Below are 13,026 nucleotides of genomic sequence, written 5' to 3'. Positions count from 1 at the left end.
CAACTTGTGTTTTTCATGGCTGAGTACACATACATTTACGTCTTCCTAAGCACAGAAGTGAGAAAAAAAAGGCAAATAAAGTAAGGATGTGAACTAGAGAGGCATTTTGAGGAACCAAGTTTTTAAATTTTATTTTTCCAATGAGATAGAGGATTATTGCAACCTGGAACTTTAGAATTTTTGAAGAGCCCTATGAAAAGACGAAGATCAGACGAATTAAATGCACTGAAGTGTAAAAAAATCACTAACATGGAGTTTCAGGGTGGAAGAATTGGTTGAAGTACCATAAAAAAGAAAGGAGGGAAGTACTGCATGGAATGTTAATCATACTTGAACGAAACATTTTCCCTTTTCCCATTCTGAATGGATTACAGGGTGACAACAGCAGCAAAAAAAAAAAAAAAAAACAACCTTAATGCTTTATTTGATTTTATTATAAAGGGCTGTTGAATAGAGAAGTGTGTCATCAGTGCCATTTTCATTAACAGAGGGCTATAGACAGGTATTATATATTTCCAGGCACAAAGTGCCAATTTATAGCACAATGAAGTAATTTTTAACTTTGGCTGTTCTACCAATTCTATATATAACAAACATAATTTAAAAGAAATTTGACTTTGCAATTTAATGCTTTAAAATTGGCCTCTGTCTCTTTAAGAAGCTCCTAATCCCTGACACTTCCCCTTCAGCATCTCAAACTGAGTGGGGAGTTTCTGCTCTGTGAAGCAGAAACTTGGCTGGAGACTCCACTCAGACTTCAAGGCGGAGCTTTGGGTAAATAGGCAGCGCACTGTATGAGCAAGCGTTGAAGCCAACCTGAATGGCTGCCATGGTAGAGTCAAGGATTTCTCAACCATGCATAAAAGAATCCAAGCAACACTCAAGGTGATGAGATAATATAACATAATATGTACTTCAAAAAACACAACACATCCCCTCTAATGTTTTATTTAACATTTGTAAACAATTATTTTGGAGTTTGCTAAAACCACCACACCATATATATGTGTGTGGGTGGGGGGATGTGTGGGTGTAGCTGTAGGTTAAAGTTAACCAATATCTTGTTTGAGCGTTTGAAATTAAAGTGTTGAGAAAAAGTCTGTCTAAAAAGTCCCTTGTTTCTGAGTAAAATTCCTGTGGACAAAATGCTATTTAAAATTTCCCCTTAGTCTCTTCAACTGCAGTAGTCCATAAAGTAAACATTCATTAGAATAATACAAGCCTAACAGAGTTTTAAAAAATGTCAAATTACATTTCATACATCTGTAAAATGTATGAAAATATACATATGTTCCCAGCAGACATTTTAAACCACAAATAAGTAGCCTCAGTAAGTTTGAAGTTAAACACATACTGTAACTCAGAGGCTAGAAGGCCATTGACGTTAGAGAAAAACTAGCAAGCTTCAGTCAAAAGAGCAGGAAAAAGAACTAACAAATGAAAATTCTTTTTGTTATGATCCATAAAGAAAACAAGATCATAGTTTAGTTTTGTAAGAGGAGTTTCTTTTGTTAGCAAACCTGAAACAAAAACAGGAGAGAATATCAATAAAAGACTACATACTGGCTTGCAAGGTCCTCTCAGAAATTTCATTTGTGAACGCCCCAATGCCTTTGTTAGAGATGGCCGCCAGAGAGAAGCGGTACTTTGTATTGGGACGGAGACTTTCCACAACATATGATTTTGTGGGTCCAAATGTTTTCGTCATCTGTCAATCAAAATATAAGAATTTAAAATGGTGAACTAAAAAAAACAATTGTTGAAATAAACTTTTAGAGCTTTTGTAGTGACAGAAAATCAGAACACTTACCTGGGTGTCTGAATCGCCTTCCTTATAGCGAAGTTCATAATTTATAATTCCTTCTTTCTCATACGCAGGTTCCCAGGTCAGCTCAATGCTGGTGTCAGACACAGCACCGACTTGGAATTTGGATGGTTGACCTGGAACTAGACACAACAGCAGAGGATATTACAACAATTCAGAGTCAAGACAATAAAAATTTGCAAGGATAAAATCATGATGACCAGTAGGTTGGCTTCTAAACCATTTTATTAAGAGAATCTAGTCCCAACAGCTCCAACAGCACTACTACATTCTTAGTAATTATTCATATACTTACCACCCTGTAATACTTTGACCTGAATTGGGGCTGAAAAAGGTCCATCACCAACAGATGTGAATGCAAGGACTTTGATTGTGTATGTTCCTTGAGGAACTAGGCTCTGAATGGTGGTGATGAGACTGTCCTGGACATTATGGATCTGCCAGAGGCTCATGGGCTGCGAATCGTCCATAGTGTAGTAAACTCGGTATCCCTTGATCTGCCCATTAGGCTCCTCGGGTTCCTCCCACTGCACCATCATGGTATTTTGAGGAAGGATTTGGGCCTTAATGTTTCTTGGTGGACTGGCGGGAGCTTGCTCACCAGTCCGAGTTTCGACTGGCTCACTGGGTGGACCTTGTCCAATTGAATTCACCGCTGAGACACGTATTTCATACTCTGTGTTTGGGTAGAGGCCACCAATGCTGTAACGTGTAGTGGTGATGCTATCCACCGTTTCATACTTGCTGTCTGGGGACCTGGCTCTATACTGTATGATGTAGTATGTCACTGGATCTGGGTTTCCTGAGTCCCACGTAATGGTCACACTAGTGGCTGTGGTTTCGGTAACCACAGGGGTACCTGGAGGCTTGGGGAGAGCTGTTGTAGCAACACAGAAGAAAAGAGAGAAGATATTAATTTGTGATTGCTTAAGAAGTCTGAACAAAAAAACAAAGATCTAGATAGTTTTTTTTAGTAACCTAACAACACAAGAGATTTTAAGCGAAATGTTAGATGAATGCCATAGAACTTCACAAATAGTAATCTCTTACATTTTACGGTGATTTGTGCAACGGCTTCAATGATGCCAAGGCTGCTCATGGCCACGCAGGTATAGTTGGCTGACTCACGGACACTGCTCAGTTCAAGAACATTTCTGCCAACTGGCATCTCGTCGTCTGGTGTCAAGTCCTCAGCATTCAGCATCCACTTGACATAAGGCATGGGCGACCCCACTGCCACGCAAGTTATGTTCACACTGCCACCTGGCATTATTTCTTTACTTTCTGGAAGAATGGAGAAGCGAGGAGGTACCCGCCGGACTGCGAGAAGGCATGAGGAAGGAGAAAGGATGACAAAAGAGGACAAGGAGTCAAAAAGAAAGGTAACAAGAGAGGCAGATGAAAATGGATCCTTCTCAGGTTTTCATGAAACACAAAAGGTTCAACAGGGTAAATGTGAACTCAAACAAAAAATAAAATAAAACTAGACATTTGAAAACATAAAAAAATAACAAATAATGGGAAAGAACTAAACTAATAGAAATGCTTCAACAACAATATAGATTAACAGTTAAGCAACGATTCATAGCAACAAGGTTCCAATGACCAATATTTGACCCATCACAGCACAATTAAAGACACAAAAATCTATTACGAGTTTCTCATCTTTGGGGGCTGAGCTACTGACACGTGGACAACTGAAGCACTACCTGATCGCAAAGTAGAAGAGTAATATAATAGTAAAGGCCATGTGATAATTCTATCACATAAGCCCGACCGGGCAACCTGGAACTTCCTGTCCTCTCAGACACACATGCCAAACAGGAAGTAGGCCATTGCAGGCTTCTCCCACAGCACAGGAAGTGTAGGGTTACTGAACTATTGACCATCTCTGTAAGGTCTAACCAAATTCTAGCACACATTTGCACTTAACACCTTGCTCTACTTTCAGATCATCTTAAAGATGAGAAACTTTAATCAGATTTTTGTGGTTTAGGGTAGATCCACTGGACAAAGCCTTATTAAGATCTGACACGGTTCCATTGATAGATGCAGCTATCAGTTTCACAGACAGCATGCATAAATAGATCGAGGTAAATCAAGGAGTAAATGATAACAAAAGTAGATATAAAACTTGAGATAAAATGCATTGAGGAATATAACTGAAGGGTCGCTAGCATGCCCAGACAAAAGACGATTGGAGAGTAAAGATAGCACAAGATAGAAGAAATAACTTTTGAGGAAAGAGTAGGAGAGAGAACAGTGCAGTAAGGAGTGACAGAGAAAGAAATAGAGGAGGGAGGGGTGGAGGAAGGGTAAAGGGGGGACAGGGAGTAACCTGTTTTACTGCTGTGTAAACTTTGCTTTTCTTCAGCTAATGTGACAAAATGTGATGATGGCACATTGTCACATCGCAGTCCCGGTAACACAAAATAAGTATCAAGGAACAAGGTGTGTGCCTAGGAGTACACAGAAAAAAGAGCTGTAGCCATTGTAGGTAGGAAGCTAACTACTACACAGTGTAGGAGTAAAGAAACAGAACTGGATCAACAGTGAGTAGAAGTTCAGAGAATAGGAAGGAGAGATGGAGGGAAAGAGAAATGAATACCAGCAACGAGAGGAAGACAGGTAGAACCTCTAAAGTTATGGAAAGGGACTGGATTGAAGAGTGAGGATAATAAACCTAAGATTCGGACGAAAGATGTGACAGGTATAGTGTAGTGTGTGTGTGTATCTGTAGGTCTATAGATGCATATACTTTTTGCATTGGCATAGGCATGGATGTGCGTGTGTACAGTATGCAAGAGCTATAGAGTGAAAGAGCATGATTCTGCAAAAAAGAAACTGAGAGAGGCATCCCAGCAAGCATTTGACATTAGGTGACATGGAGGAGTTTGCAGTTACCCTAATGTTTTCTTCAACCATTTTACATATTTGTGTACAATTTCGTAGGAAAGTCAAGATTTTACAAATACACAGCAGACTAAAACAAAGAAAATATTTAGAGTCAATGTCAAAATGTTTGTTGGGATGCAAAGGTCAAAAGAGAGAAGGAAAGTAGTGAAGACACAGAATACAACATGATGAAACATATGTGAAAGATGACTTTAGAGACGCGGAAAACAAAGGAAGAGAGACAAGACGCAAGGCAGAAATAAAAAAAAAACAGACTCAAGCAGCAAAACAACGAACAAGACAAAGGGAAATGGATTGACACGCGGACATACTGTACAATACGCAACAAGGGAAAGGAAGGGATCGGGTTATCAGAAAAGGGGGGGAGAAGGAGAAGGAGGATATAAGTGGGGGATAGAATAAGTAACTGATTGTAAATAAAAAGAACAAGAAAAGATCATGGCTCAAAGTTGGTTTGGAGATCTCACACACTGGGGCTTAAAATCAAGAATCAGGTACATGTTCCTTCATCACCACCTTAAACATTGCTTTTGTGTGCAAGTGGAAGTTAAATGTTTAGGACAGGTGGGCATAAGGAAGGACAAAACAGGGCAATGGGAGTGATTGCGGGAAAAACTGAAAGGGGTCCTTAAAGTAAAATTAGATTTAAAAACAAACCGTGTCGATCCAAATGGGATTCATATGATCGTTGCATGGGAAAAGCTAATTTATCCAGCTAATTTATCCACAAAAAACTAAGGCAGAATTATTATATAAACAAACTCGGAGGGATTTTCTTTTAGCTGAATTGTACATGTAAAATCAGTATAAAACACTGATGGATACTTTCAGTTACAGAGCGAGGGACACTCAAATGGGGAACATGGCTGGTGTTGGGGTTTTGATATGTCTCTAATCTACTCTGTATGCATTCTCTGTTCTATCCACTGCTAATGTCAATTACTTTGTTACTCTGGGCGTAACATGACCTGACCTTGAGGGCAAAAAGTTCATAGCTGGCCTTTGAAAAAGGCTGGTTTGTGCTATGAAAAATTACATGCAGTAAAAATGTACCAAGAAAAATGGACACTTGCAAATCCCCAAAAATATTGTTTTCCAAAAAAAAAAGGTGCTATCAAAACTATGTATTTGGTTGAGATATTTCTTTTTTCATTATTTCTGTCAAAAAAGGCAGAAAATCAACCCCTTAAGGGTGGAGAAAAATAATTCTCTGCATTATAATTTGATAAAGCATACCTAACTAACCAACAAAGGTGATAGGGCAGCCCATTCCTCACACAGACATGCATGGGTGTGGCTATGGCATGAGTGACGTAGAACGGTGCACCCTCATACACTTGGGCAAACACCAGAGAACCAAAACAATCCAAAAAATTGTCACTCAAGCCCATCCAAGCATGCCATTTATGACCGATTATAGCATTGCTCGAGACACACAGACTCACAAAATAAAATCAAATGAAAGGAAACAAACAAAATTGAACAAATCCACAAATAGAACTACATTCGAATAGCATAGGCAGTACCAGAGTGCAGCTGTGTTCACAGAGAGGTTTGCATCAATACTATTAGATGTTTTTAAGATTCTATTTGTCTCAGGAATTTATCTTCCAATTCAAAATGTCTGTGGTAACTAAACATGACAAACATGGGTGTTTTGGGGAAACATTAAATCAGAGTTTATCTCAGGGTGATCTTCTCTCCCTGGGGCTCAGATCAGCCAATGGACCGGGAGCTGAAATGGTTAAGTGAATGAGGTTTCCCCACAGGAAGATATTTCTAGTCCCCTTTAAGAAACTATAATGTCAAGAACCATGTGGAAACTCATCCTAAATCAGCTAATAACTTTAGCAATTAAAGAATCTGACAAGGAAGTTAAAATTTTAAACCGGTTTAAGATTTTTATTTATTTATTATTTTACTTAAGGACAATCTGGTACAAAGAAACAAAAAAAAAAGAGTCATATGCAATTTTTAAACCCAACACGAGGACAAATGGAACTAGAAAGAGTCTACTTGTATAGTAATGTAAAACAATGCATTTACTAGAATACTAAGGTGTCGTATAAATGAGAATGGTGTGAAAACCGCTATTATATAAGTAAGTCATTTTAATATTTTGGCCTTTAGAACAAATAAAAAAAGGCATTTTAGGAATCACAAAGCTATATTGTTTGTTAAAAGTGAAGAAAAAAACCAACAACACAAATATCTAAGTGTCTTTTTGATAAGCAAAAAGAATATAATTTTTCTTTCAAAACAATGTAATCCAACCTCTAACCTCAACCATATAAGTTTATCTGTTTTTGATGTATTTTCTTGGGCCCATTACAGTGCCACGTACAGGGCTGTCATTGTTAGAATATTTTGGGTTTCATTTGGTGTGTTTGTGTGAAAAAAACACATTTCTTGAAGCAACAGTGTTCATAAGGATGTTTTTTAGAAGCTATAGACAAAACAATCATCTTGGAAAACCTTTTGTTGTGTTTTGATAAAGCCCCTGATTAAGAGCACACTATATTTTGCACATCATTATCCGTCATTAGATTTTAAATGAAAATTTACTTTTAAATGTAACGTTTCCTCAATGGCTCATGATAATGAGTCACCATACTTTAAAAGTTCTGAAAGTTATGGGTACATGCTCAGCTGAACTTTACGTCAATATACAGTCTGTTATTTATGTGCAAATGAAACCCTCACCTTTAATACCATTAAAATGCACCGCCATTCCAACAAAAAATAATAACGAAAGAATCCCAATTGCATGGACACGCTCCTCATTCACAGAGACCAGGAGCCCAGCCGGCCCATTTGGAATTGAGAAAAAAGAAAACAAACATCCACGTTTCATGTGGTCTGATAACAATATGTAGTCTTATTTCAAGCCCCAATGTGGAGAGAAAGACAGAAAGCCATACACTGGACGAGGTGAGAAGCAGTCGAGAGAGAATGCCAGAGTATTGCACTAACTAAGTGGGAGGTGTTGTGGAGGGATTTGTGTTGAAAAACAGAGGTCAGAAGGTGGACATTATTGGCTATTTCTGTGAGGCAGATTTTGTTGCCCCAAAATGAAGGGGGAAGCCAAAATAATGTGCAGCCTTTAGTGTCACCTTGAAGCTGAGATTACACCCTCTTACTGCCTGAGGACACAGGCACAGTATGAAGATCCTTTAGTCACACTTGCAGGGTGAGTCCTACAGCATTTACATTTAAGCTGCAGGGGTTGGCCTGTATTAACATACCTTTGCTGCACCACTGCTAAACTCTCCCTATGGGTGGCTCATCAAAATGGAAATGATTACTTAAAGGAAACTAACAAGAATCATGGCATGGGTATCTAATAATAAAAAGGGATTTCAGAGTGTTAACTACTGCTGTTGTCTTACAGGTACATGACAAGCAGCCAAACTATACTGCAAGAACATTCCCCCACGTGTATAATTCCAGTGCATGCCAAGCTAGTTAGTAAGTGAATTAGTGAGTTTATTAGTGAAGAAGGTAATGGGCCATATGTTTTGTGTGGTGAATACAGGCACTTCTATGGCAAATGAGAATTTTTTTGGGCTATGTAAGGCAAACATCTAATAGAGATGGCTAGAATTTGCTTTGGCCAGTGAGAACATAAGGTGTAATCTAGCTTTCTTTCCCAACATTACATACGAATGCAGAGCAGGACATGCAAGCACATTCACAAACAGGCAAATATCATAGTAGAAGGGAAAGCATGCACATGCATAACAGCACAGTCTTTCTGCATCAGTGTTTCTTTGTTGTACTGGGTTTAGAATTCTATAATTAGATTGAGTTAAAAAATATATTGTACTGTTGGCTTCTTTAAAAAGTGACAGGTGTTGATACTAAAGGTACGGAAGTAATGTAAAAGTAAGTGAGAAGTCATAAAAGAAAAGCCAGCTGCTCCAACAGCAAACTAAATGAGAAATCCTGTTTGCTTCCATTTATTCAACCATATGGGAACATAAGACGTCTATAAGCGAAGACAATTCAAGATGGAATTACATTTAGAGAACGTCAGCTACACGTTTTATCTGTGTTTTGGATATTAGGCATGTTTAAATTGTTAAAAGGTACAAAAATGACAGCAAGTTATTTGAAAATATTGTTTTCGAAGTTAGTGCAAAGCCTTTTTGTTTGTCATTGTTTATTATTAGCAACTTTGTCACTCAAAATATCCCATATGAAAATATTCAATATAAGCATACCTTTGAAGTCCAGTCTAGCATATCTTACATAATTTATTTGGGTATCCTCAGTCAAATTTATGGAAAGTAAGCCTTCATGCAGCAGCTGCCTTGTGTTAATGAGGGCTGATTTACCCTGATTCATCAACTGGTTTTCAAAGAAAAGTAAAAAAAAAAAAAAAAGACAAAGTATCAATAGCTAAAACTCTCCTTTCCTTTCCAAAAATGGTATATTATATACTCAGACAAGTTGAGTTGAAAATGTAATAGGTTAACTCGCTACAGCAGGTGATGGGTGGTTCAGTAAAAATCTGATTACATTGTAAAAAGAGGCTGAAGTACACAGTGTTAAACTGTGGGTTTCACTGTGGGCTCACTAATCAATTTACAACAGTGTGCACGTTAAAAATACTGTTTACTTATATGAACTTTAAAAAAATCCTACAAATGACAATATAACTGATTAAAGTGTAATTGTTTGTCCTAACTATGAGAAAGACAGCTGCCAATCAATCAACAGAAACGAATCACATCAACTAAAAAATATAAATACGTACATATGCATCTTTACTCGCTTGTTTGGCAGCACTAAATGCAATGCTGAGGTCATTGTATTGTTATTGATTTGCACAATATTGCAAATGGCATCTTTTAATGGCTCCCTAAAATCAACATGGAACCCAATCAGGCCCAATCAGGTCTAATCTTTTTGGTAATGGATCACTCCAAAGCAGATGACAGGAACACTGGCTGTATACACATTTATAATTTCATTCGGCATTTGCAGTTGCACTCCGAGTATCAAGAAGCCGAGCAATATCAGGTTGGAAAAGGAACAACATTTTTTACAAACTAATGAACCACAAAAAATGACATAGTAAACAAAAAAAACAAAAACAAAACAGAAACAAAACAGAAAACACACACACAACATTGTCATCACAACTCAAAAATTAACAAAAACAAAAGCTAAAAATAGGGTTGTCAGGAACAAAAATTATTTGTAGAAAACCCAAGAAAGACAGGAAAAAACAAAACAAAACAAAGATAATGCAAAAAGAAGAAGAAGAAAAAAAACATTGGGGCCAAAGGGGTTTTTGCACAGGCATGCAAGCGCAGTTACATTCTCCCATCATGCAACAGGTGCTGCTATTTTCATGTGCTGGGTTTCCATAACAACACATGCAAGTAAAGCTTTTAGGTGCAGAAGCAATACCAAAGGATGCAAAACGTGAAAAGGCCCCACAATGCAAACATAAAATTAAATAAACAAGACCCGAGCTAATCGGGGTTTGATTTCATCTTTTATTTGGAAATAAAAAAAATATGGTCTTTTAAAATTATTTAGCAGTTTGGATTAACTGTATGTTGTTGTTTTTTTTTCAGATTAGTATATAATCGAGATCTGCAAAAGGTAAACAGCTAAAATTTGTCAAACATGTTGATTTTTCTTTTCAAATGTGGGTTAAAAAAGTAAAAAAGAAAAAACACACCAACCTTCTCGAAGCTCTGAGGGATGTAAAGGGGTTGATGCAGAACACAATGACATGAGGAGAAGAGAAAAATAGGGGAAACACAGAGAGAGTAAAAAAAGCCACCTCAAGGTGTTTAGCTGCAGCTACATGTCCCTTTCCTTCTTTTATTCCCCTTAACACTGTCCCTGTCATCAGTGACACCCGTCTTCAAAGTACACTTGCCTGCCCTCCCCTTTAAATAAACTTTGAACCAAAACAAACAGATTCACCCCAGTGGTCGCTCTGCTGCCTGCTAAGGAAAAAGGATTGGGGCGCCACTGGAGTCAATTCAAGCGTACCATACTCATAATTCAAAATTTCACAAGCTTCTTATGGCCACAATGAGAGGCTCATGGGGGTGGCCACATTTTATTTAGTAAGAGAAGGAAATGAAATAAAGAGAAAATAAAGAAAACAAAAACAAATGAGAGATTGAAAAGAACAAATAAATTTAAAAAAAGACAATTCGGGGGGAAATTAGCAGCTGCAGTTCAAGGCTGGTAAGAAAAATATTATTCTAAGAAGCCAATCAGCAAACACTGTCATTATGGTTGATGTTTGGGAAGGAGTCCCATTTGCTTTAGTACCCACATGCCTCATTTTCAGGGTTTCTCTCTCGTCCTTACAATTATCCTTCCACACAGCTGCTAATCTCAAGTGCATTTTGCTTCGTGAACAAAACATAGTCAACATCAAGTATCAGAATTGATCGACAAAAGTTAACTGAAAACAAACAAAGGCTGACACCATCACAGCATAACAGGTGTGTTACATAGTGTGAATGCACTGGAGTAATTATGAATCTGAAGTACTTTTGTAAAAGCATGCTCATGGAGAAAGTGTTTGTGATAATATTGGATGTGTTTTTGGAAGTTATTTCGAGGAATGCATGTATGATTTAATGTAAAATAGTTGCAAAATGTTGAAAATCATTCTTTACATAGATATTAATGATTTCTGTTGAGAGCATTTGGGTAAAAAATAAGACGACTAGCTAGTGGGCGGGAATGGCTTTGACATGGGGTTTACCACCAGGGCACTATACGGTCAATGGGGGGCCTGAACTGGTTTTCTGTTGCTTATTATGGTGGCCAATCAAGGAAGATGTAGAAAATATCTCAACAGAAAGAGGCTCACAAATGATGATTTGTTGGAACTCTATTTGAGATTTTTATTTGTTGTTTAATTTAAGGGCTGCTTTACTAATGTTTATTTTAAGGAAATCTAATGACAGATGCTTTACAATAATTTAAATTTTATGACAACAAAAAGAGAGAAGGGGAGTGTCTTTTGTGTTCTCAAAAAGATAGCATAATTCTCTTTGCTCACCTAAAATAATATGTTGCGGGAGGGGCTCGCCCAGAGCGATGATCATGCAAGGACCACCACTGCAGATAGCTAATTGACATTGCTTGCTGAATCACATTTGTACCAGCTCGTGCCTCGGCTAGATGAATGCTGACAGTTTGGAACAACCATTTTCTTTTTACCTTCAGCGCCCTGTAGTAGAATTTCTCCTCTCCACGCTTCTATTTCACTGAGTCTGATGATAGCAATAATAATGAAAAAGCAGCTCCCCGACCCATTTTATAATGTTGGAGTAGTGAATTATTTATTGGGAACAAAGTTATTTGGTACACAGCAGAGGGAACAAACTGAGTAGATACCGGGGCATCTTTATTTAATATGCGCAATATAAATAATACATGCCGAAAATGCATCTGCTTCAATTTATTAAAGCTCCCTCAACAGGGATTCATTGTCATTTAGCATTAGTGGTTGAGGATAGGCTTTTGTCTTTATAGTCTGTTTCCTATGAAACTGTTCCCTCTGAATTATTGTTTTTTTTTTATGTATTTATATCTTCATTTTGCAGGAACATCCCAATCAAAATAAGTACAGACTGTAAAGGCCTTTAAAGATAGTACACAAAAGTAAAAACTGGGAAACCCTATAAGTTTATGCTCCAGTGTAGCATGAGGAAAAAATACAGGAAGTGTAAAATTTATGGTCAGTCTGTCAAATGAACTGTGTGTAAAATACAGTGCTTTTTCACTTTGTTATAACACAAATACTTTTGTTTTCCTCCCCCAAAACTGGAAAAGGCAAGAAGGGGTGAATGATTTTGATTGGTGGGCAACATTACCTAGCCAATCAATCAAAATCAGCACTTACCGTTGTGCTCCAATACCTGTAAAACACTCATCAAATAACAAAAACAAAACAAACAAAACCAAAAAAATATATATATATTTTCAGTATGTTTTAAGGCTTCAACTTGAGACGTAGTGGGGAAACATTTGATTGGGCACACAGTTAACAGGTCAAAGGTCTTTGGCAACTGATAATGTGAAGACATACGGCTTGTTGGGCTATACATTTCCTTCCGAGTGAGTATTGGAGGGCATTGAAAGACAAAATGGAGCATCATAACAGAGAAGAACATTAGTTGGTCAATTATAGATTTACATTCGGAAGTTTCAGTGCATTAAAACAATTATGGGAAGGCATTGATATAAATGGTAGAAGATTTAAATTCCTTTGATATTAATTTTGCAAAACATCTTGT

At 37.5% G+C, this 13,026-nt stretch overlaps 1 protein-coding gene across 16 annotated transcripts in view; it reads right to left on the bottom strand.

Annotated features, from left to right (window-relative positions):
• Positions 1 to 13,026, bottom strand: part of ptprsa (protein tyrosine phosphatase receptor type Sa) — a 254,745-nt gene that overhangs the window by 69,936 nt on the left and 171,783 nt on the right. For 12 of the 16 annotated variants that reach the window (XM_028028092.1, XM_028028091.1, XM_028028093.1 and 9 more), the window contains 5 exons: positions 10,441 to 10,452; positions 2,876 to 3,145; positions 2,121 to 2,702; positions 1,811 to 1,947; positions 1,564 to 1,708 (listed from right to left, as the gene is read on the bottom strand). In XM_028028092.1, the coding sequence (XP_027883893.1) occupies positions 1,564 to 1,708; positions 1,811 to 1,947; positions 2,121 to 2,702; positions 2,876 to 3,145; positions 10,441 to 10,452 (1,146 nt within the window). The remainder of the gene's footprint in view (positions 1 to 1,563; positions 1,709 to 1,810; positions 1,948 to 2,120; positions 2,703 to 2,875; positions 3,146 to 10,440; positions 10,453 to 13,026) is intronic. The other 4 variants (XM_028028094.1, XM_028028098.1, XM_028028101.1 and 1 more) reach the window with 1 other exon arrangement.

Source organism: Xiphophorus couchianus, chromosome 9 (assembly GCF_001444195.1).
Source record: "Xiphophorus couchianus chromosome 9, X_couchianus-1.0, whole genome shotgun sequence".
Classification (NCBI taxonomy): Eukaryota; Metazoa; Chordata; class Actinopteri; order Cyprinodontiformes; family Poeciliidae; genus Xiphophorus; species Xiphophorus couchianus.
This window is presented reverse-complemented; position numbering and strand designations above follow the sequence as displayed.